The sequence below is a fragment of the Gadus chalcogrammus genome, chromosome 4, assembly GCF_026213295.1.
Source record: "Gadus chalcogrammus isolate NIFS_2021 chromosome 4, NIFS_Gcha_1.0, whole genome shotgun sequence".
NCBI lineage: Eukaryota > Metazoa > Chordata > Actinopteri > Gadiformes > Gadidae > Gadus > Gadus chalcogrammus.
In genome coordinates this window covers 23,686,337-23,710,881 of record NC_079415.1, presented here as the reverse complement: position 1 = coordinate 23,710,881, position 24,545 = coordinate 23,686,337, and the positions used below count along the sequence as shown (strand labels likewise).

At 45.3% G+C, this 24,545-nt stretch overlaps 1 protein-coding gene and 1 long non-coding RNA gene across 2 annotated transcripts in view; one reads left to right on the top strand and one right to left on the bottom strand.

Annotated features, from left to right (window-relative positions):
- Positions 1-20,017, bottom strand: part of gpm6ba (glycoprotein M6Ba) — a 35,540-nt gene extending 15,523 nt beyond the window's left edge. The window contains exons 1-2 of the mRNA XM_056588738.1: positions 19,939-20,017; positions 507-693 (exon numbers count right to left, since the gene is read on the bottom strand). Coding sequence (XP_056444713.1) covers positions 507-693; positions 19,939-20,008 — 257 coding nt within the window. The 5' untranslated portion in view covers positions 20,009-20,017. The remainder of the gene's footprint in view (positions 1-506; positions 694-19,938) is intronic.
- On the top strand, positions 19,090-23,779 carry LOC130381251 (uncharacterized). Its single transcript, XR_008895366.1, has 3 exons — positions 19,090-19,176; positions 22,909-23,502; positions 23,584-23,779. It is a non-coding gene; the product is annotated as an uncharacterized LOC130381251 (long non-coding RNA).
- Positions 23,780-24,545: the final 766 nt, after the last annotated feature.

The following is a 24,545-nucleotide window of genomic DNA, read 5'->3' as shown; positions in this document are numbered from 1 at the left end:
ACTCGGTGGTTTTGGAAATCATTGGCTGGAGTTTTTCGAGCCCTGCCCGTTCCACAGATGATTGACTTGTTTAATTTTCACGTCAGTACTTCTAACTCAGTGGCTGTAAGTGGGTTATAATAAGGATTTCCAGTAATTTTGCAAAAATGGCCAAAAAAGAGAATTCCATACCCAACCTTTAAAAAACAATGAGATTGCTCTATGCTGCTGTAAAGTGGCAGCAATAAACCCCTCCCTGTAGACTGAAAATAAGTCTAAATGACCAGACAATATTTCTTCTACACAATTACATCACAACTAACAGGTAGAAAATATGATAAAACTATTGCCTTGCTAACCAATTACAAAACAGGTTATAAAAATCAAAGGAATCCTCAGGTTTCGTGACATCAATAATTTCGTGACATCGATCATTCACACACGGCCATCTTGATGGCCGTGTGTGAATGATTAATAACGCAACTCGGCTTCCCGCCTGAAGCTTGTGACGGTGGTTGTGAACTTACACCAGGGCCAGGGTGGCGTGGTCCGTGGTTTTCTTGGAGAAGTGGTTCTCCAACATGGTCAGGGTGCCCGTCAGAGCCACGTGACCGCAGCCGCAGAACAGCGCCACGCCGGAGAAGCACAAGATGGTGGCCACCAGCGAGGCGTAGGGCACGCCGCCCAGACACTTGATGCAGCACTCGAAGCATCCTACAGGGGGCGTCAGGGAGATGTTTAGTACTCAAACGCCATTAGTGGTGTGTATTAAAGATTGATGAAGTGATGTAGTTAAATTGATTTAGAGAGAGAGAGAGGGAGAGAGAGATTTTTTTTCTCCCATTTGCGTATATTAAACATATCTTTTCAACATATCAAAGCAAAATAAATCACTGATCATAAAGGATGAGTCAATCCAAATTCCGCTAAGAGCTAAAATACAATTTGGCCTTTTTTTGATAGCATCTACTGTCAAATGAACTGTTTATTGCACACACAGACATGCAAACACAGACACACGCGTGCGTGCGTGCGTGCGTGCGTGCGTAGGCACACACATGCACATTACCCCTAAACATACACGCCAATCTTAGAACACTCAGTAAGAAACATGCCTACTTTGTGCAAGTGCCAGAGAGTCTTAAATATTACATGTAAAACACCAGGCGACAAGAAGCACTCCCCCCTTCCTCCTCTCCGTCTCCCTCCCACCCCATACTGCCCCCTACTTTCCTTTCTTCCCTCCTTCTATAAATGCATGAGAAACACACATAATGTGATGTGGCATTAAACTGCCTAATGGATTTATAACGTTGAGATTTATGTGGCTATATCATAGCATAACACTTGTGTAAAAGGAGTAGGCTTGTGTAGGTTTAATGCCTTGTAACGAGGGCTTTGACACAGATTGTACTCAGATTGTACTTGTGCTCTTGATGCAAGGTTAAAACACAAGCCAAAACCTTTCTTTCTGTATTTCAACTGAACTTTCCAAACCTTTGACCTTAAAAATAGAAAATAAATGTCAACTTTATGTTGAAACCTAAATTCTAAGTGTAACCATTACTTTAAGGCCATTTCCTCAGGGTCTTTGCCAAGCTTCACTCAGAGGGCAGGTAACCAAGATACAATCTGCTCATCCCACAGCTGCAATGCATTCTGGGTATTTAAAAGCAGGTGGCTCCCACCAAAGTCAAGAGGATGAAAGGAAGGGTTGGAAGGAGGGGGTGGGTGGGTGGGTGGGCGGGGGTACATTATATGAGCGCTAGAGCTGCGCATTATATAACGTATGTTAAAAATAGCTCCGCAGAGAAAGTAGGAAGTTACTCTGGGAATGAAAGAACCGTTACGTGCATTACTTGCATTACTTTGTTGTTTCCATGACATATACGCAGGGTGTTTGACTCATTTCAGGAACAGTCAGGGTGAGGCACCTTGCTCAGCGACACCTTGCTCGATGACTCTAGGAGGAGTCAGGGATCAAACCAGTGACATGCCGGTTACCAGTCAACCCGCACTACCTACTGAGCCACATGCCGCCCATATCAATCACATCAATCATACCGCATGGGATGTACGCACTAACAGCATTCACTCTGGACACAAACGTCCACATATCCAAGAAAGACTACTTTTCCGGCCAATAGGGTTAGACTACTATGCCTTTGGCCTGCTTGTGATTTGTTCATTTCTCTAGTGTGCGCCGCCAGAGCAGTCATTACTCTATGCTAAGCATATAATGACCGCTGTCAAGGAAATTTGATTTTTTAGCGCAAGTAGTCAGGTAACTTATCAACCCCAACATACTCGGTTGCTAAGCGACGTCAGCGTCTTTGGCAGACTATTTCTCTGCTGATCAACAATACGAATGGTAATTGTAAAAAGACACACCGTTTGTAGTAAGTAATTTTTTTGTTTTGGCGTATAATAAGCGGAATAATGTATAGAATGTCCTATACACTATCCCTTACATAATACATACTCACAGAAACACCCCCCCACACACACACACACACCCACACACAATAGTGTTGCGCAATGCATTCCGAGTTAACTATGGAATAGGCTGAGAGGATCGTGAAACGACAGCGTAAGCCCGGTCAACCGCAACCGAACATCCAGTCTCTTGCTCTCTGTGTGTGTTGTGCGACAGCAAACAGTCCCTGGGGCCAGAAGGACATGCATGTGATAGAAAGAACCACAAAAAGAGACAAGTAGAAGGAATGGGGAGTTTGGATGAAGAATTAGTCAAATTATTAACGGAAATTGTTATCAGGGACGTAGGTTAGGGTTATCAGAAGTCCCGCCCAGAGTGCCTATCACTTTGATTTGGAGCATCCCGTTTGGGAAGTGAGGATGATGGGGATGAGGGAACAAAGGAATGGGGAACGGCCATCAGGCAACGAGGAGCCTCACTCACTCCTAAAGACCGATTAACAAATTATTTATTTTTTATAACACTCATACACACACACAGGCACACTGAATTAATACAGTTTGAATTAATTTCAATAACACAGCCACAAACATCAGTTGAACATCGTAAAGCAAAGATGTGTAAGATCTTCAGAAATGGTCAAGACATATTTCCTCCCTCTGAGACCCAGTCCACCATCACCCACCCCCTCATGCTGGTGAGGTCTGTAAAAAAGGACCCCTGTTCTTGGGTCTGCCCCTGGCGATGCCTGCTGAGCGTTTATCTCTCTGCGGGCTGTAAAAGGTTTCTAATGGGAGACAGAGCCGGCCGGACAGAGAGCCGAAGTCGGCCCTAATGGAAATCAATGGGCATTTCATTAGGGCGCTGGATTTAGGTGACAGTCTTTGGTCCGCCCATAGACCTCGCTCTATTACCCTCACTCTCTCTCTCTCTGTCTACACTTTCTCTCTCTCTCTCTCTCTCTCTCCCTCTATTCTCTCTTCCCTTTCTCCAAATATCTGCCTCTATCTGTCTCTTACGAGTGAGACAGAAATCATCTGTACAGCCTCTCTCCACTGCTACATCACTGATCCCTCTCAGTCTCCACTCATCCCTCTCCTGACCCAACTCTCAGTCTCCATATGTCATCTCCTCCTTCACACCTCCACACTGCTCCCCTTTCCCGGTCCTCCTGACTCCCCTTCTTCTTCTGTCTCTGAGATATCCCCTGTGCCGTCTGTGTGCTGCCGCTCATTCACAGAGAGTCCATGGCTGAATAAATCAAGGCAACAATCAAGGTGGATGGTTGGTTCTACCCTGGGAGGGGGGTGACTCTGAGTAACTCACCTCCGGGCCTGCGACCCTGCGTCTCTAGGTGTGGTTTACTTGTTATTTCCACCCAAATTCTCAGTGTGTTATAGGCCTTAATGCTTTTGATTTCATATTCTGTACCTGTAATGAATTATGACTGATTTAAACGCACACACACACACACAAGCACGCTCATGCACGCACACACATCACACATACACACGCAGGCATGTGAAGACCCTGGCGTGCGCCTCCCCTGTCACAACCAAACTTCACTGTGACAGGAATGAGTGGGCGAGAGACAATGAGAGAGAACTAGGATTGGTTAAAAAGGCCCTTTTATTGAAACCCTTACAGTTACAGAAGGGAGGGAGGGGAGGGGGGAGGGAGAGAGGTGGAGGGAGGGAAGGAGGGGAGATGGGGAGGGGGGAGCAAGGGAGTGAGGAGGGGGAGGCAGAGAGAGGAGGGAGGGAGAGAGGGAGAGGAGGAAGGGAGGGAGGGAGAGAGAGGAGTGAGAGAAGGGAGGGAGGTGGAGATAACAAAAGGAAATTTGATTGAGGGAAAACGAGCGAGGGAAGCGACAGGAAGAAAGAAGACAAAAAAAGGACAGTAGAGAGAGAAAAAGAGAGGGAGAGTCTGGGAGGACAGAGATTGTGTGAGGGTATGTGGGTGGAGGGGGAGGGACAGAGAGAGAGAGCGATGAAAAAGAATAAAAAATAAAACAAAGCAGTTCTTGGCCCTAGGGCCTGGCCGACGCAGCAGTTGCCATGGCAACGTGTTACACACGACCCAGTTCAGCACGTAGCCCGACGTACGTGCTGCTGTTTCACACACACACACACACACACACACACACACACACACACACACACACACACACACACACACACACACACACACACACACACACACTCACACACTGCTACTGCTATCTGAGAGATGTCAGTTCAGAAGGATGATCCACACGAGGAATCCATTTCCTTTCCCGCCGACTTCCGGAATCCTCTGGAGGCTCTGCGCTATTGGTCACACCTGATCCAATGAGCTTCAAGTGTCCGGTGTTAAAAACATAATCCATTTATTCCATTCATATTCTCCCTGGGAGAGAGGGAGAGGGTGAGGAGACTGCAGAGAGAGAGAGAAAAAAGAGAGAGAGAGAGAGAGAGAGAGAGAGAGAGAGAGAGAGAGAGAGAGAAATAAAGGGAGAGAGAGAGAGAGAGAGAGAGAGAGTGGTGATGGTGTGATAAAGATAGTGAGAGAGGAGCAGAGCGGTAGACAATGAGACCCTGTGTTTCGAAATGCACCTGTGAACACGTCTTAATCGCACGTTTGAAGCGTTGAGCCTCCAACCATTCCCAATAATATAAATCCTGGGAGCATATTCTAATCTCTGTTTTACCACAAAGCAGCAAATATTGAACGCCAAACACCAATACTTATTTATGTACCAACATCACTAGCCTTCATGGTGCAGGATTAGAAGGCCGCCCGCCCTGGGAACGCAGAAGTGACATGTGTACACACCAATTAGCATATGAAGCGTGAACAGAAACTTGGTACCAGCTGTGGTCTCAGACCCAAACAGCAGACGTAGACCGCACTGAAATCTTTCCATCCTCTGTATTTTTTTTTACCTAGTTTCCGATAAAAAAGAAACTCCAGTCCCGACATCATTTGTTGGATGATGAAACAACGTGCAATCATGGAGTGACTGTAACCAATAAGGGCTTGCGGTTTTATGACCAACTCTAGAGTGCTGTGCTTAGTCTTAACGACCCCCGAATACGTCTGAACACCAATCAGAGCGCTGAGAACCCTTTTTAAATATTTCAGAGGGCCGGTCTGCTGTTCGCCGCGGGTGATGTTCCAATTTAGAAAGCCCCCTGTTAGTCAGGGGCCTGCGTTCTCCTGGTGCATTCTGGGTAGTTCACAAACGAGGTTTGGAAGATGAGAGAGGTACTGAGTTAGAGCGAGAGAGAGAGAAAGCAAGAGATAGAAAGAGGATGTAGAGATAAGCGACACTTTTACCAAGTCTACCATTGTCAGATCCACACTGGTGCCGGTAACGAGTGCATAATATACTAGAAAGATCGAATATGCTAGACAAAAATATAAATATATATAATGATAAATATTCCAAATAGTAAAGCATATATTACAGGCTATTAGGCTAATGATATAGCTGAGGTACTTCATACACTCTGAGGGAGTGATAGAGAGATCCTTTAATCAAGACTTGATAAACATCGGTGCTCATGAATACTTCATGGAGCCTCCCCTCTCTCACAGCCAGGGACCCACACTCTCTCTTTTAGCCACAACCCTCCTCTCCTTGCTTACCCTACTGTGGATTTGTTTCTTTCTTTTTATGCGTCCGTCTGTCTGTCTGTCTGTCTGCGCGTCCATTTATCTACCTTTATCGCTCTGTCTGTCTATCTTTCTCTCTATCTACGTATCTGATATTTATAAATCGAGAGATGAACCTAACAGCTGGTCGGAGACTGAGGTGTTGACACACAACTACTCACAACCACTTACACACACAACCTTGTATACACATACAGACAACCACACACACACACACACACACACACACACACACACACAAAGACACACACACACACACACACACACACACACACACACACACACACACACACACACACGATTCTGGAACAAAATCTGGAACAAAATCTGATTCTGGAACACCAGTCACAAAATGACAGACACGTTTGACCTTTGGAGAACGCAAATCTCGGACCAATCAAGTCGATGCATCAACGTTTTGGAGATATGTTTCAATGACAACAGGAGTTGATGTTGCAGGTCGTGATCGATTAACATAACATCAAATTTAGAATACACGGATGGCAGTGAGGCTACACAGGGCGTGGCCATGTCATATCAGGAATCTGAAAGCTGGTCCCCCTCACAAAATACTTTTTAATTCTCAACGTGTTCTACCTAGATAAATGAAAAATATGAGACTCAGCCAAGCTTAGTCTCGTGACTTATATCTTTATTTTCCAAATCGTAAAATGGAAGCTGAACCACAACACCTGGTGAACACCTAGAACTGCGCGTTATGAAGGATTATGATGCCCGCACAAGTGATGTCACTTCCTCTGAGATGTCCTCAGGGGGCAATGACAGATGAGATCATGTACCTTTTATATGTATAACTGTTACGATTTTAATTATAATTGTATGCATTATCATTGAAGAAACAATTTGCCTGCTCCTTTGTATTTTTTTTATATATATATTTTTTTTACATTATTTTAGGCTACGTTTTATGAGTAGCCTATGTAAGCCTGCAAAAATCTCCCCCACTTTCTCTCACATATTTTAAGTGCCCTGCCTGCTCAAACATTTCCTGGACTGTCTCTCTCAAACTAAGAACATAATGGCCCACATTAGGCTCAGACGCACGTGATACACCATTACCAATGTGTTATAATAAAACGCATCCAATACTAGGAATGTCCGCTGGTTACGCCACGAGGCTATAGTAGGCTAACAAGGCTCTTAGCGTCCTACGAGTACCCTGGAGCACTCGTTAGCCACGAGCGTTTTCAAGACGTTCGTTACCAAAGATGCTTTCGGGAAACGGTGTGAAAACTGTACGATGCTCGTACGACCCACTCTGCGATCCACTTACCCTACATGCCCACTGCACCGTCAGTCAACGGACATGGGAAGGCGTGGCTGACGGATGGGGGAGTAGTCTTTGCAGAGGCATCCGTCAGCCAATCAAATGACTTCGCCGGGTTCTTCCCGCTTCTTCCTGCTTGTTGCGAGGCAAGATGACCCGCTTTCCCGCTTTCCAGTATCGTCAGAGCCCGAGTCGCGTCACAGTGCTTAAATTTGCATACGCGATCTGATTGGATGACGGATCCGTCGCTGCCGAAAAAGTTGAACATTTTTCAACTTCTTGACGGAGCCGAAGGCTCCAACGGAACGGACGGATCCACAATGCATTGCGCGTCCGTCCCCATTCAAAGTCAATGGGGATCAGTCAACGGACGGAGGTAGTGGGCACGAGGCGTTAGGCTAAAGATGCTTTCGGGAAACGGGGCCCAGGGAAGACGTTATGTTTGTAAACAAAACTGCTCCGCCATCGACACATGCGCCCAGGTAAGAACACACACACCGCAGCGACTCTCGCCTGGTATACCACAAACCACGCTGAACATACCCAGGCTTTCTTGGGAAAACCTGGCTCGACAGAGCCGCAACTCGCAATCAGAGTTAAATGGTACCACGAAGCTCACTTTAGATTCAATTAGTTGAACCAGGTTTTCCGCTTTAGGTTCAGTGCGCGTTCACTTGAAAGGGGCGTTTTTTGCATCATTTTTCTCACCTTTACGATAGATCAAGCAGTCTATATGCATACAAGTGAAAACATTCTGCATATTGTCGATAAAATAACTATGCCAAATGCAGAATTGTTCGCCATTAATCCAAATAGAATGATGATGATTTAAAAATGCATAAGCAACGTCCATCCTGCTTATTCTATCATTTAGGGAATTCACTTAAAATACACCCTATGTAAGAAATGTATCGCATGTTATCAACCGCTGAGAGGTAGCGGCTGTAGCGTAGTGGATTAGTATAAGACCCAAACGCTAGCGACCGGGGTTCAAATTCGCCGGTCTATCATCATGGATTTTACCCCCATAGATGTGGTGCCAGCACGGCCTTGATAATATGGGTTCAAGTTCGAAATAAGCACAAAAATATAATTCCATAAGCTTTAGTGAATAAGTATTCCATATGCATAAGCTTCACATACATTCGCGTCACTTGGGAGTCGAACCCCCCGCGCAGAAATTCAAGACTGACGCGCTAGCTCCACTCTAGCACTCTGTCACGGAGACACAATGCGCAACAGTAAGCATTGTCTACATAAGGTCCAAAAGGACGATCAAATAACGAACACCCTCTGATGAGAATCTGTATCTCTCATGAAGAACCCCAATTTCGTTGTTTGCACAATGACAATAAAGTCTGAAATCAGAATATCGTCAGACAATGCCAAGGGATCGGTTCTGTCCCGTAAAACCCTCTGTCTCCGGAGAGACGCCTGTACGAGAACTGCGCCGAGGTCCACGGGAAGACCCACAAATGGTGACGCCATTGTCAGAGGAGGGGCTAGGAAGCTGCGCACGCCGATTTAAGTAGCCGATCTCCGGCTAGACTAAGCCGAAAAACTGCTCCCGACCAGGTTTGGTTGCGAGCATAAGTCACCATGGTGATACAGCGACGCTAAAAGAGATCGACTTTCGTGGTACAACTAACCAAGGCTTTGAGCTCAACATACCTCGCTAACCCTCTAAGCAAGCTTTGTGGTACAGGCCCCAGGGTCGCTCATTTTGTCATATAAAAACCGTTACTTTCAAACATCGCACCGACCGGCACAACACATAAGTCACGTGATCTTAAAGAGACAGTGTCCCTATAACACAGAACAAATGCACTTTTCAGCCCTGAATAACAGGGAAAGCTATTTAATAATTGATATGCATGCATAGTATACTACACTTTCCATTGAACAATTACACCTGTTACCATAAATTGACTAAATTTATAATGTAATCAAATGCTGACACACTAGCTGCTTCAAGACACACGTGTAAGTCCTGATATTCTCCTGATGGGCCGTGAACAACCTGTGTGAACAACATATCCTGAAATTTGTACCCTGAAAATCTCCTGGATAATACTACCCCAGAGGTAGTATTTTCTCTGAAGGAAATGTAAATGACCTTATATGTGAATGAGGAGTAGAAAGTCACACCACTTCAGTGGGCGTGTTGATGATGCTTCTGCATGTCATTGAGTGGCCCCCTAAATGATTATCAGCCTGTTCGCCTTTTGTTCGCTGAATGGTTAAAAGAAAAAAAGGTTTTCACTGCTTTTAAGGGTAATTTGTGGTGAACAAATGTTATGCATTGTAAAATTATAGGCAAAATGTTATTATATTATGCGCTCAGAAATTTGTTACATTATCGACTGGGGTTTCCACATTATTGCTATGGGTTTGATGACAACTAGAGGTTGAGCGCACGCAACGCACGAGCGAAAACTCTAGTTATAATTATAATAAGCTAATTGTAGCCTGTAGCAAGTGAAACACTAAGGGAAAACCCCATCATTAAACCTTGTCTCATGACTTACCCAAATCACTATGAGGTCCAAACGCTGCATGCGACCACGCCCTGCAAAACCTCCATCTTGTAGCTGTCATCGCGGGGTAACGATGTGTTTGAGGTAGCTAGCCGCTAGCCGATTGGGAACCAGTGGGCGTGAACGGTGTTGGCATCTTTTGGAGGAACAAGGCATGCTGGGAAAGAAAATCTGCCCCCCACTTGGTTATTTTTTGTTGACTCCACTGTACATCGACATAAGCCTGAGGTTCTGTCCTTTGAGAACTGTTTACTGTGAGGCTGGCTCGTAGCGACCTTAGAGACCTGTGTTAAATCTTCACAGTGTTACGTATTTTAAGAACCTGAGCTGCCCCCACATAGCCCCTAGGAAGCAGGACCAAACATATAAGCCGTAAATACTATACATATACACAAGGGGAGCAGGACCTTACTGAAGGCTGCAATAGCTGCTCCATCCACAGAAGGCAGCACCACAAACAAGTGAGGAAGCCGAGAGTAATACGTCACACCGGCTCCGCCCATTTTACACAGGCCACGTGGATCTGACCATAATAGTCAGCTGTGAGCTCAAACTCGTCAGAATCTTCTAGCTGTTAGCAGACAAAGGGTTAATGTTTTTGATCAGCTGGGAGACGCTCAGCACGTGTTCAACACGCTTCCACCTCCTTTTGCTCCATAGTTACCATACCGAAATACTTTAACAAATAAAGTAACTTAAAAAGATATCCGGATTTGACAACTTTCCTTGAAGAACTCTGCAATAACAGGCATGTTTAGAAAGAAAGGGAGACTGGGAGAGACCTAATACCTGAGCTACAAACAACTGCATCCCCCCTCACACACCCCTTTTAAGCAACAGGCCTGGCCCGGCCTGTGTTGTGTGGGGGCCAGTAAGTACTTCCAAAAGGTTGTCATCGTCTAAGACCGCATAAAGTGGCCAAGTGTCACGTGATGAGGGTCCTTGATCGATTTATGATTTGTGTATAGTTATTTTGTCTGTAAATGTAAAACGAAGGGTTAGAGCCTACAAGTAAAGCTTATTTTACGTTGAACATAATAATTTGTTTCTTCCTACTCAATGTTTATGTACTTGTACCAGTTATGTTCTTGTCAGCAGCATCAGTGCACCTGATATTCCTATTATTATAAATAGTCTATACTTCTATAAAAAGTGTAATACAGAAACTCTTGCATGTCCATTTCATTGGTTGCGACTTGAGCGTATGAACATTTTTATAAAATGAAAGATATAGCCTGCTGTTTAAACACAGGATATTGTTGTGTAAAGTAGGCAGGCCTGCCCGGCCCACAGCTGCAATTAAAAATAGAGCTCTCTTTCTCTGCACACATGAACTCACACACTCACACACCCACACGCCCACACAGTGCCCCCTGGTCACATTTGAAGATGCATAAACAAACAGCCCAAACACACACACGCACACACATGCAAATGCAGCCTACTAGCACACACAAATACTCAAAGGTGTATTATATACAACAACGCACACACATAAACACACTAACACACACATCAACTATACTACCAGAGAGAGAGACACAAACACACGCACGCATGCATGCACACACACACACAATCTAGAGCCAGATGGAGTCCGACAGCTCAGGGCGACAGAGTAGCTCTCTCTCTATGTCTCTCTCTCCTTCTCTCTCTGACAGCTTTCAGATGCTACCACTAACTCACACATCCAGGGGCCAGGGAGCAAAGAGGTTTGTGTGGTGTGTGTGGTGAGTGTGTGAGAGAGAGTGAGCGAGAGAGAGAGAGAGAGAGAGAGAGAGAGAGAGAGAGAGAGAGAGAGAGAGAGAGAGAGAGAGAGAGAGAGAGAGAGAGTCTATAAAACACAGGACACAGAGCGGGCGAGAAATTAAGTGCTGGTTTTAGAGTGTGTGCATGTGTGTGTGTGTGTGTGTGTGTGTGTGTGTGTGTGTGTGTGTGTGTGTGTGTGTGTGCTCATGTATATTAGTGTGTATGCGTTTGTGTCAGGGTGATTCATGGGGCCCTAGAGCAAAGGTGAAAGGTCACAAGAGGTCTGGCATCTGGACAGGAAGGCGGGAGGGGGGGTGAAACAGACGTCGCCCACAGGAGATCTGATCCTGAATCACCTGTCAGAGATCAATAAGGGATCATCTTCTCCTATCAAGTGACGCTCTAAGAGCCTCATTAGAATAACAGACAGCATTGCCGTGGAGAGGAGGAAATAAGGGTGGGGAGAGACCTCATATGTCCTCCTGTTGAACGAAACAAATCAAGGCCTCTTCTTCAGAGTTCCTCAAACCCATCAACCAAGCCCATCACTTTGACTGGCTTTGTGAGCTTGGGACCTACACCGTCCCCGGGCCCTCCATCCCTCTGGGGAAGAATGTAAACCGGGATTTTGTGTAAACGCTGGTGTGTTTATAAAATGGGGGTATAGTGGTAAGGGGGTTCAATTTCCAGCCTTAAGGTTATGGGGTTCGAAAGGTCACACACAGACATCTTCGAGATGCCCCCTTACCCCTAACATGTGCCCTAATCACATGTTTGTGTACTGACTGTAAGTTGATAAAAACAAGTCAGTGAATGCTTCTGTGAATGCTGAAGTGCAGCTGACCAGCTGCGTGTGGCTGGCTCGTTACCTGAATAAAATGTATGGATGCACCGAATTTTCGGCCCCCGAAAAATTTCGGCCGAAAATGGCCCAAATGCGCATTTTCGGTCTTCGGCCGAAATACTTTTATCACCGAAACAACACGGCCGAAACAGAAATTTGTGATGACGCAAACAAAAAGCGCGGCCAGCACACGCTTGTCTGGAAGCGCCAATATGTCTGCGGTGTGGACGTTTTTCAATGTTTCTGAGAAAGACCCACGTATAGCGATTTGCAAAATTTGAAATGCCTTGATTTTAACGAAGTTAGTACACAGTCATAGCCATAAATGCAATCGTACTAGGGTTGTATTATCGAGTATAAACGGTATAAACTTTGAAACTAGGTCAACCGCCATCTTCTCCGTCAACTCTCCTCTCACACTCGGTGACAGCGTCTGGCAGCGCACCAATTATCGGTATAACGTTCTATATATAATAGTATAATATCATTTTAGATATAATATCACGGCCAAAAGCTCTGTGCGCCTCCGGATGGCCGTAGCGCGGGGTGCTCTCGTAGGGATTGGGCTTTGCGGGGTTTGTTTACCGCCATAGCAACGGCCCGTTGCTATGGTTACCAGTCTTGCGTGTTCCAACGCTTTATTAGGTAGCCTATCTATTAGGTTTGTATATATTTTTTTTTTTATGAAAAAACACATCAAAAATAAAACAGTGCAAAGACAAGCTGCCAAACTTTTAACCTTTTTAACCTAATACCGTATACCGCGGCAACCCTAAATGGTACTAATAATTGTCATAATAATTTCTTTCGGTGTTTCGGTTTTTGGTTTTCGGCCTTGGTTTCCTCATTTTCGGTTTCGGCCAAGAATTTTCATTTCGGTGCATCCCTAGTAAAATGGCCTGGTTATAAACTTTTCATGGACATTTTATGTAGTGGTCCTCTTGGGAACATAACTTGAACCCTTAAATAAATGGACTGAGATTGGGAATAACTTTAACTATTGTGTGCTAAAGGTCCAGTGTGTAAAATGGAGGGGGCCACAAGCAGTGATGTTGCCCCCCACCCCCTCACAAATTCCTTTCAAGCGACTAGGGGGGCCTGGCCCGGCCTGTGTTGTGTGCTTCCAAAAGGTTGTCATCGTCTATGACCACATAAAGTAGCCAGATGTCACGTGATGAGGGTCCTTGGTCGATTTATGATTTGTGTTTAGTTATTTTGTCTTAACTAACTCATCAAAAACCAAAGTAATGAGAATTAACAGCAACAACAACACTCCCATAACCATGAACCAAAACCAACTAGAGGAAGTAGCCAGCTTCACATACTTGGGGACTATCATTTCTGTGGATGGTGGTACAGAGGAGGATGTCCAAGCCAGAATTGGAAAGGCAAGGGCAACATTCAACATGCTCAACAATATCTGGAAGATGAAAAACCTGTCACTCAAGACCAAACCACAAATCTTCAACTCAAACGTCAAGTCCACCCTTCTATATGGCTCTGAAACCTGGAAGACCACCACTAACATACACAATAAGCTGCAGACTTTCTCCAACCGGTGCCTCAGACGCGTCCTGGGAATCTACTGGCCCAACACCATCTCAAACGCCAACCTGTGGGAACTCACCAAACAAGAAACAATAGAAACCCAAATCCGGAGGAGGAAATGGAAGTGGATAGGCCATACACTCAGAAGACAGAAGTCAATCACGAAGCAAGCCCTAACCTGGAACCCACAGGGCAAGAGGAAGAGAGGCAGACCGAGAACCACCTGGAGAAGAACCACAGAACAGGAAATGAAGAAAGAAGGTCTGTCCTGGCCTCAACTGGAGCAGAGGGCCCAAGACAGGAGAGGATGGAGGGGTTTTGTCGATGGCCTATGTTCCTTTGGGAACTTAAAGGCATGAGTAAGTATTTTGTCTGTAAATATAAAACTATAATTACAACTGATGGATCTGAGTGGAACTAAACACAAAGGGACATTAATTGTAATCGCACCATGGTCGATTTGTATGGCCATAGCCTGTGAATAAATCTGTTTAACCAATCACGCTCCGGTTTCTTTGTCAGTTACCATGGACACCCAATAAGTTGTAGGACTTGGTGACGGTAGCAGCATTTATTGTTTCCACAAACAGTCTTCTTGCATCCATAGTGGTCAACTATATTTCGAGAACTCTAATTATCGTTATCGGTTATAGGCGTTGATCATTCACCACAGTCGGTGCTACAAGCCAAGATTTACTTGCACTGCAGTACGTGAATAAAGATATGCTTTTGATACCATGAGTTAGTTTTGAATACCAACTTTCTCTAAAAGAGCCTACATTTAGTTATTGAACAGGGAAACTACCTCAAAACAGGGACGTTTTGAGCTAGTTACCAAAACATAGCTGAGGAACGGAAACACAACAATTCATAATTTCATGGGATTATAAACTAATTAAAAAATAATAATTTTTCAGACGCCACTCAATTCTACACACTGTACCTTTAAACGTGAGCAGTAGCCAAAGTCATAGCGGTTTATTACACATGAGCACGTGCACACACACACACACAGACTTAGTAAGAAGATATTTTTTGGCAGATGTCTCGGAGCAAGTCTGGATTTATAAAAAAAAAAGGATTTCCGAAAGTGTTTCCCAAAACAAAGTTCAAAGCCCGCAGAATGTCACCAGGGGAAAATGTCTGCATCATATTTTAATGAGCCGACAGACGTGTTTGTGAGTTACGATAGATCGCCATTGGCATGCGTTGACGCTGGGAACTACTGCCGGGTTATAGATTGAGTGAGAGAGTGATGGACATTATGGTAACCGTATGATTGTAGACAATGTTGGTCTTGCCTTGCCTGCTCATTTTCCAGATTGTAATCAGGAGTGGCTCTGAGTGCACCACAAAGAGACAGCATCTCCGTAAACAGGGAGACAACATATTGTTTGTGTTAACACAACCCTGTCTATTTCTACCTTGGTAAGAAAACGGTATTCTATGCTTTTGGCTACGTAACGCTATTTCCCGCTATGCTAGTAAGCATAATGCAAAATTGTGCTATGTTTTGTATGCTTTGTATGCTATTGTATTGACTATGCTAAATTGTTATTGACATTTGCAAGTTTTTGTTCAGCGTACGTTTCTTTTGTCAAAGGCTTAATCAATGTAATTATGTGAGATCATATGATGAATCTGTCATTAGTAAACGTTGTATTTATCATGCCATCATGTTATATTTTGTTGCTTTTATTTTGTCTATGAAACAAAGGAATATACAGTTAGCTGTTAGCTTGCAGAGTGACAGTTGCTTTGTGTTTAATATTTCTTGTACGTCGTTGCCGGTCACTGAACAGCCTTTGTCATGGCAACAGTGTTAGAAATCTAAAGTGACCGCTCATCTTTGCTAATTAGCACAACACAGATGCATAATTTATGAATGAATTCAGCTGGGGTCTTTAATACATAGCTGCAGCAGAAACAAAACACGCAGGGAAACGTAGCCCTCCCGATAATGCTGTGTTGCATTTTCATTTGGTTCAGTTCGTGTTCACACAGGACTTTATGAAGCAATCCCAAAAATGTAGACACATCTCGCTGTCGAACAGGTCGCTAGTCTATTGGACAGCTCATCAGAGGGAAACTCGTAATGCTTCCTTGTTGCAGACAAAAATACTGGAGCAACAACAACTTTTGCGGTCCTATCTTCTTTTAAATTTTGCTTTGGTGTTTCTACAAATAAAAAAATAACCCTATTTCCACCATTCTGTTGCTGAATGGCTGAACAAAGACAATGTATTTGTGAGTGACCACAAGCTATTGCTTTGTATAGTCATCCTCTATAAGCGTCTTAGAGTACCATATTAAGCGCTATATACATTTTATTTATTATTATTATTATTCAACTTTTACCTGGCTGCATGTTCATTATTTCCAGTATACTGCAGAAGAGAACCGATGGATCACGTTCACACCTGAAGTGGACCATACCAGAGTTCACTTGGAAGTGGGCCGAGACTGGGATTTAGTTTAGTTTGGTCCACACTAGTGCTCAAATGAGCTTTGAGAACTTGCCAAGCGGACCCTTGTATCGGGGGCGGAAACGCAACAGGGTTCGATTGAGACTGACCAACCGGCTCAGGTGAGAAAGCACCCATTACATTAACATTTAGAGGATTTTGCTGAAGCTTTTATCCAAAGCGACGGACAACCATTCATACACACATTCACACACCGACTACAGAGTCAAACATGCAAGGCGACAGCCAGCTCGTCAGAAGCAGTCAGGGTAAGGGTTCTTGCCTGGGGACACCTCAACACTCAGCTAGGACGAGCCGGGATCTAACTAGCAACCTTCCGGTTACCAGCCAACCCGCTCTGCCTCTAAGCTAAGCTGAGACCTAAAATCTTCTCCACATCTAAACAACTTTAAAGGGTGTGATATTACGCCAACAGGTGTGAGTGTGAAAAGCCGTTAACAAGCCTTTTAAAAAACGGTTGCTTCCAGTGTTTTAGTGACATCACCTGTGGGCGTGTCCACCTAGCAGCACGCTAGATAAATGGTGCGTTTTATTATCCATCCATCTCGGAGGTCGGAGGACGCACGGCGAACTTGCTTGCTCGGTTGAACTCAGAGGAGACCGAGCAAGGATTCCGAGACAGAATTAAAGATGGCTGCGCCCAGTGTGACTTGTAAGTATGAAATGTTATATTGTGATGGACTGCTTTGGTGGTTTAAATGGCAATTTCAATCACTCGTATTACCTCAATACCTTACTGCGTCCGTATCTCAGCTTTCCGGGTGGCGTCCATGTTTTTCTCCAACGACCGAAACATAATAAAACGCTTGAAGTGTGGGCGTGACGTCACATCCAAGGTCCGAGTCGGTTCGCAGCGAATACTAAAACGCACCTTAAGTTCCAATCATCAGATTTGGACCAAACAAAACATCGAAGGTTTGTATCCAAAGATACAAATCAGGCTCACAATGAGCCTGATTTGTGAGCCTGATTTGCCAGTGTGAGCCTGGCAAATCAGTGTGAGCCTGATTTGAACTGGTCGGGGGCGGTTGTAACGCAGCAGGAAGACATGACATGGGGACACAGTGAGCGGCCCAAGCTCCTTATCGACCTCCGCCTCTGGCCTTCCCGCCCAAATTGTAAATCTCAAGAAACTCAACAGATGCTATAAGATTATGTATAAATTCCAGATGTCCAACTGAAACAACTACATCCCCACACACACACACACACACACACACACACACACACACACACACACACACACACACACACACACACACACACACACACACACACACACACACAACATACTTACGTCTGATTGCATTGACAAATAGGCCATCCCCAAATCCAATCTCTTTAACTTCCCCCCCATGATCTCGGTAGAACGTGATTGGGTGGATTCAGTTCTGTCTTGAGTTTTGTGACATCACATTCAGCACCACTTTCCAGCAGAACCTCCTCCTGAAAGCATTAACACGAGGCGGCATGTGGCTCAGGAGGTAGAGTGGGTTGGCTGGTAACCGGAAGGTTGCTAGTTCGTGTGTTGAGCACACACACATAGTTCAATCCTCATTTTCTAAACGTATCATATATCAATGAAAAAAATAGGAATTAAAACATATTATCCATCTGAATAGGCCGATATCTAAGAGGGGCTAAGGAGCTATTGTGCTAATGAGGCCACGGCTATCAGACCAACGCTAAATCCCCTGTTTCCTGACAATAAAATCAGAAAAAGCCTCGACGGGTTGGACAGCTGCAACACGGGGTGGTTCTGAAACACGGACAGCAGCACGCAGCCAATCACAACGGAGATGTGATTGACTGCGTCATCCAATCGTCCAATCACAACAGAGATGTCCCCCACCAATCAGCCAATCACAAAAGAAATGTCCCCCTCCGAACACAACCCGCCCCGTTCTTTTTTATTTTGTCTCCGGTCTCGGAGCAGAGACGTCTTCATCAGTCCCCCGATCCCTCGGCTGGGTCTACCTCAAAACCGAACCGAGTGCAGACAGACCCCCGGGTGGACGAACAAAGACACGCCCTCCAAGACCCGGTGTGTGGTTGGGTTGCTTTATCGCTGAACACCTCGTCTAACACACACACACACACACACACACACACACACACACACACACACACACACACACACACACACACACACACACACACACACACACACACACACACACACACAGTTCAATCCTCATTTTCTAAACGTATCATATATCAATGTAAAAAATAGGAATTAAAACATATTATCCATCTGAATAGGCTGATATCTAAGAGGGGCTAAGGAGCTATTGTGCTAATGAGGCCACGGCTATCAGACCAACGCTAAATCCCCTGTTTCCTGACAATAAAATCAGAAAAAGCCTCGACGTGTTGGACAGCTGCAACACGGGGTCGTTCTGAAACACGGACAGCAGCACGCAGCCAATCACAACGGAGATGTGATTGGCTGCTTCATCCAATCGTCCAATCACAACAGAGATGTCCCCCTCCGAACACAACCCGCCCCGTTCTCTTTTATTTTGTCTCCGGTCTCGGAGCAGAGACGTCTTCATCAGTCCCCCGATCCCTCGGCTGGGTCTACCTCAAAACCGAACCGAGTGCAGACAGACCCCCGGGTGGACGAACAAAGACACGCCCTCCAAGACCCGGTGTGTGGTTGGGTTGCTTTATCGCTGAACACCTCGTCTAACACACACACACACACACACACACACACACACACACACACACACACACACACACACACACACACACACACACACACACACACATACACACACACACACACACACACACACACACACACACACATGCTGCTACAGGTCTAAAGGAAATAGCGTTAAAATTATGGAAGCAACCATTAGTCGTCGTCGGAAGCCGTCGTTTGTCGGTCGCTTAAACGCGCTACGGCAGAGCATCGAGCTCCCCGCTGTGGGCTCGTGCACGAGGCGTGGAGTACTGAAGGCTAATCAAGGTAACCGCGGACACAAGTTTTGAATTATTATACTCCATAAAATAGATTCGACCATCACCTCTGATCGTAATGGTCTCTCTTCTAATTCTCCGTCCGCCCACACGCTGCGCGTCAGCCGCGCGGCGGAGCGCGTCGACCGGCAACGATTGTGATCAGCCCGTAAAAATGAAACAATTGCTATCAAATCGGGAAATCGTGCTTTGTTCACTCGCTTTATTTATTTGTGATAGGGCGCTGTCGTCGCTATTGTGTGTGGCGCCCGGGGCGCGACACAATATAGCGACGCGCGACTGGAGGATCCGCCTGGCGTCTGAGGGAGAAGCCATTAACAGGGGGTTAAAGCGCTCAGCAGGCACGGAGTGAGAACCAGGCGGTACAACAATAAAAAAAAACGGCCCGAATGTGTGTCCTCCTGCCGGGGTGTGAGGCGGCCTACCTCTGCTCTCCTGGCCCTCTTCCTGGCTCTCCTCCGCGGTGGACTCAGGCGCTGGTTTCGTCCCTTCCATGGTTAAAACACGGTGTTCTGCTATCGCGCTTCTACCTATGAGGGGGATGAATCCGAGTGTGGACTAGATGCGCTCTCTCTCGCTCTCTCTCTCGCTCTCGCTCTCTCCCGCCCGCTCTCTGTATCTCTCTCTCTCTCTCTCTCTCTCTCTCTCTCTCTCTCTCTCTCTCTCTCTCTCTCTCTCTCTCGCTCTCTCTCGCTCTCACGCTTTTGCTCTCTGTCTCTTTCTCGCTCTCTCTGTCGCTCTCTCCCTTTCTCTCTCTCGCTCGCTCTTCACTTTCACTGTCTCGCTCCCTCTCTCTTGGTACACACACACACACACACACCCTCCCTTGTTCTCTCTCCCTCTGTGTCGCGTCTCCTCACTGTTAACCTTCCTACGGCGCCGCTAACTCTCTTTCTATATTATAATCTAGTTTCAAGATGCGCACGTGCCGTCAGCTTAGATTTATCAGATTACCCCCCCCGCCCCAGATGGATGTGTACTGGTTCTAGGTTATATTTGTACTACTCGTCTTGTTACCAGACGCAGGGTTAGTCAGCGGAGCCCGGGATGCAAACTGATGTCCAGCCGGCCAACCACTAACACGACAGACACACACACACACACACACACACACACACACACACACACACACACACACACACACACACACACACACACACACACACACACACACACACACACACACACACACTGCCCCCTCTCCATCTGGTGATACGAGGGAGAGAGTGAGAGAGTGAGTGAGATGGAAAGAGAGGGAGGGGACAGAGAAATAGAGACCAGATGAAGGTGCTATTTTAAGACAGACGTATTGGGGCAGAAGGAGGAATGAGAGAGGCTGATAAGAATCGGAGGTAGGGGAGTGGGAGGAGAGACAATCCAAAGGCTTTAACTTTATTTTCCTCTCTCTCCCTCCCTCGAATCCTCTCTCTCACTCTCCCTCTCTCTCTCTCCGACCCTCTCTCTCTCTCTCCCTCCCTCTCTCTCTCTCCCTCCCCCCTCCCTCTCCCTCCCCCTCCCTCTCAACCTCTCTACTTCTCTCTCCCTCCCTCTCTCACTCACTCACTCTCCCACCTTTTCTCTCCCTCTCTCTCTCCCTTCCTCTTTTTCTCGCTCACTCTCCCTCCCTCCCTCCCTCTTTCTCTCTGCCTCTCTCTCTTCCTCCCTCTCTCTACCTCCCTCTCCCCCTCTCTCTCCATCTCTCCCCCCCCCCACCCCCCTCTCTCTCTCTCTCTCTCTCTCTCTCTCTCTCTCTCTCTCTCTCTCTCTCTCTCTCTCTCTCTCTCTCTCTCCCCCTTCTGTCTTGTGAATGAATAGGAATATAATCGCCAGCACTGGTCTGCTACAGCCACCTTCTCAAAATCTTCATATCCATTCTGTCTGTCTGGAGGTGGAGCCATATTCTGTAAGAGGGAGCATGAAACTGGAGTGAAGAGCTGGCATTAAGAAGCTAGTGTGTTAACAGGCGAACCAAGTTCGATTCCACCTGCTACCTACCTTCCTTCCCTCTCTCCAGTCCGAACCAACTTTCCCGTCTGTCGTAGCTGTCCTCTCCCTCAGATATATCTGGAAACTCCTTGAAATGTAATCTTAGCATTTTTGCAGCTTATTTTGAAAGATGTGTATGTCTACTTATCTTAGTTTTTTCTCGGTTTGAAGGTTTATGTAGGCCTAGTGTACTCCTCCGATCAGCTCTGTGTTGCCGTTTCCTCCGTATTGATCAGTCGGTTGGCTGATTAATGGGGACACTTTGTCCCCCACTATGGTGGTTGTTTTCCGTTGTATCTCTTTTATCACGGCTTTTGCCACTCTTTGTCTCAAATCTGCTGCAGACACACGCGCACACACCAACCCGTATCACGCCAAGGCGTGAAATAGATACGTTGGTCCACATCGCAAGGCGTGTTCAGGGTCACGCTTTGCCTGACCAAAGCGTGACCCTGAACACGCTTTCTTCTCCATTCGAAATGAATGGAGGAATAGCACCAACAGGGGGCGAGACGTTCTCCTAGCTGCATTTGGTGAAATTGTTTTTATTATCTGAATGGGAAATTAAATATTTTAGGACAGATACACCATTAAACGTGTTTCTAATAACATTTCTAGCGAGAAATATACCTTTTCATTGCATAATCTCCAGTAAGTGAATGTGTATGATCTTTATTAATCTTTATTACCTGAATGGGAAATGCAATATTTTAGGACAGAATCACCATTAAACGTGTTTCTAATGACATTTCTAGCGAGAAATGTACTTTTTCCAGTCAGTGAATGTGTATGATCTTTAGGGCATGGTGCAGGTTTTTATTTTTTTATTTTCTGGCAATTTTCTAGTTGGTAATAAACATTTAAACAATTATCCATTGTATTTGATGTTGTAGGGTATCACAAAAAATAAATATAAGGAAAAGTAGGTGATATATTAGTGGTTATTAGCCACAGGTTAGCGATGATTCTTATTTCTCCCACAATGCATTGCATGACGTCACATAAGGTACTTCGCTTTTGGACGACAGCCGAAGCTGCTAGTGAGAGAGTGGCAATGGCAGATTATTTAAGTAAATATATAGATAGAGATAGCCTATATATATATATATATATATATATATATATATATATATATATATATATATATATATAGATAGATAGATAGATAGATAGATAGATAGATAGATAGATAACCACAATGTGAAAAGCTTCATCACAAGTACAAATGTTGCATTTTATCTTACTTAATTAAATGTAAAGGTGAATATTGAGCTATAAAAAGCAAATTTTAAAAGCAATATTGAGCTATAAAAAGCAATGTCTTTAGAGGTCCAAACTACTTCCAATATGCAAGTCACAGCCAAAATCTGAGTCAGTTGTTTTAATTTTTAATTTTAATTCTCATACAGGTGCACTGGATGCTGCTGCAGCATGCATACAGCAATTGGAAGAAACAGTCAAGGAGCTGACGAGAGCTGTCGCAGCTGAAAGTGGTTCAAATGCCTTTTCACCGATTTTCTGTCTCAGACAAGAACATCCTTTTTAGGCCTTTAAGGCCCTGTCTCCCATGTTGTTATACATGGGCCAACTACCGTTACCTGCTCCTTGGCTCCCTCCCCATCTGGATGAGTAAACAGAAAGTCAAGAACACCATGCCAAGCAAATTTGTGCAGTACAGTCCAGATGTTTCGGGTAATCGTCGAGTGCACCGAGGTGCGATGCCAGAATCCATCATCCCTCACCCAGAGTTTTTCTCATCTTACAAGAACACAAAACCTTTAAGGCCTTGATTGGGATTGCCCCTTGTAGTGCTGTGACTTTTGTGTCTTTTTGTGTCTCCTCACCGGCTCCATCTCCGACCGAGAGCTGACTGAACGAAGTGGACTGCTGGATTTACTGGAGCCAGGAGATGGCTGCATGGCAGACAAGGGTTTCACCATCGAGAAGCCACTAGCTAGCTGATCGTGGAGCAACGCTGATTATACCACCCTTCAAGATGACAGGTAGGCATGAAAGGAATGAACATTTCAAATTAAAACTGTGACCCAAATGTGACCATTAAGATATTTAGACAAATGTTTAAGGAATACCGCATCTGGGAACGCACTGTCCTCTCACCTTGTCTGGGACAGTCAACCAGCTGTGGACCGTCTGCTCTGTGATGACCAACTTCCAGGGACCACTTCATTTAAAAGACTACATCCCTGTTGAATAGTGTTTCTACTCAAACATGTACCTATAAATATTAAATATAATATATAAATATTAAAACGAGAGACACTGAACATTTGTCCCTTCATTTTTGGTCCCTTCATTTTTTCCGGAGCTGTAATTCTGTATACTGAAAACATTAGCCGCGTTTACATGGACACATCTATGCCGCATAGATTTCTATGCGGCATAGAAAATGGTCATGTATACGCCTCATTCGGAATACAATTATCTGTTCGGCATAGATTCTATGCCGAATAGAATAGGTGGTGTAGTCCGTTTTAAATCGCCATGTATACACTTATTCCACATAGATTGGGGTTTAACTTAGAGCAGCCGCAGTAGTTCACTGAGCTCCGTCGGTACTTTTAAGCATACCGAACTTCACCGCTGTCAAGGAAAGTGGATTTATTGCCTGATTCACGTCTTTGTTATCACTCCGTAAAAGTAGTCCGGTAAGCGTGTCCGGTTGCTAAGCGACGGGACATGGGTGTTTATTAATGAGGTGTCCGCGTGCGTCCGAGATAACTGTAAATGAGTAGGCTACTACTAGTCCTTTTGCAGGCTGAATGTTAAAATACTTCTTAACTTAGAGAGATGGCAGCTGCAGTAGTGCGCAATTGGACCTTCGAGGATTCCTGGTCACTAAATTCCCGTGAGACCACTCTCTCCCACCAGTCTTGGCTGCGGACTCGCATTCAAATTCCTCTTGTTTGCGGCGGAGCATAGGGTATATAGAAAGATCTGACGAGAAATTGACGTTGCTGCGCTGTGCTCCTCCTTCTTAATTGAAGGAGCAGGCAGAGAAAAGCTCTCTCCTGCTGTGCTTTCATTA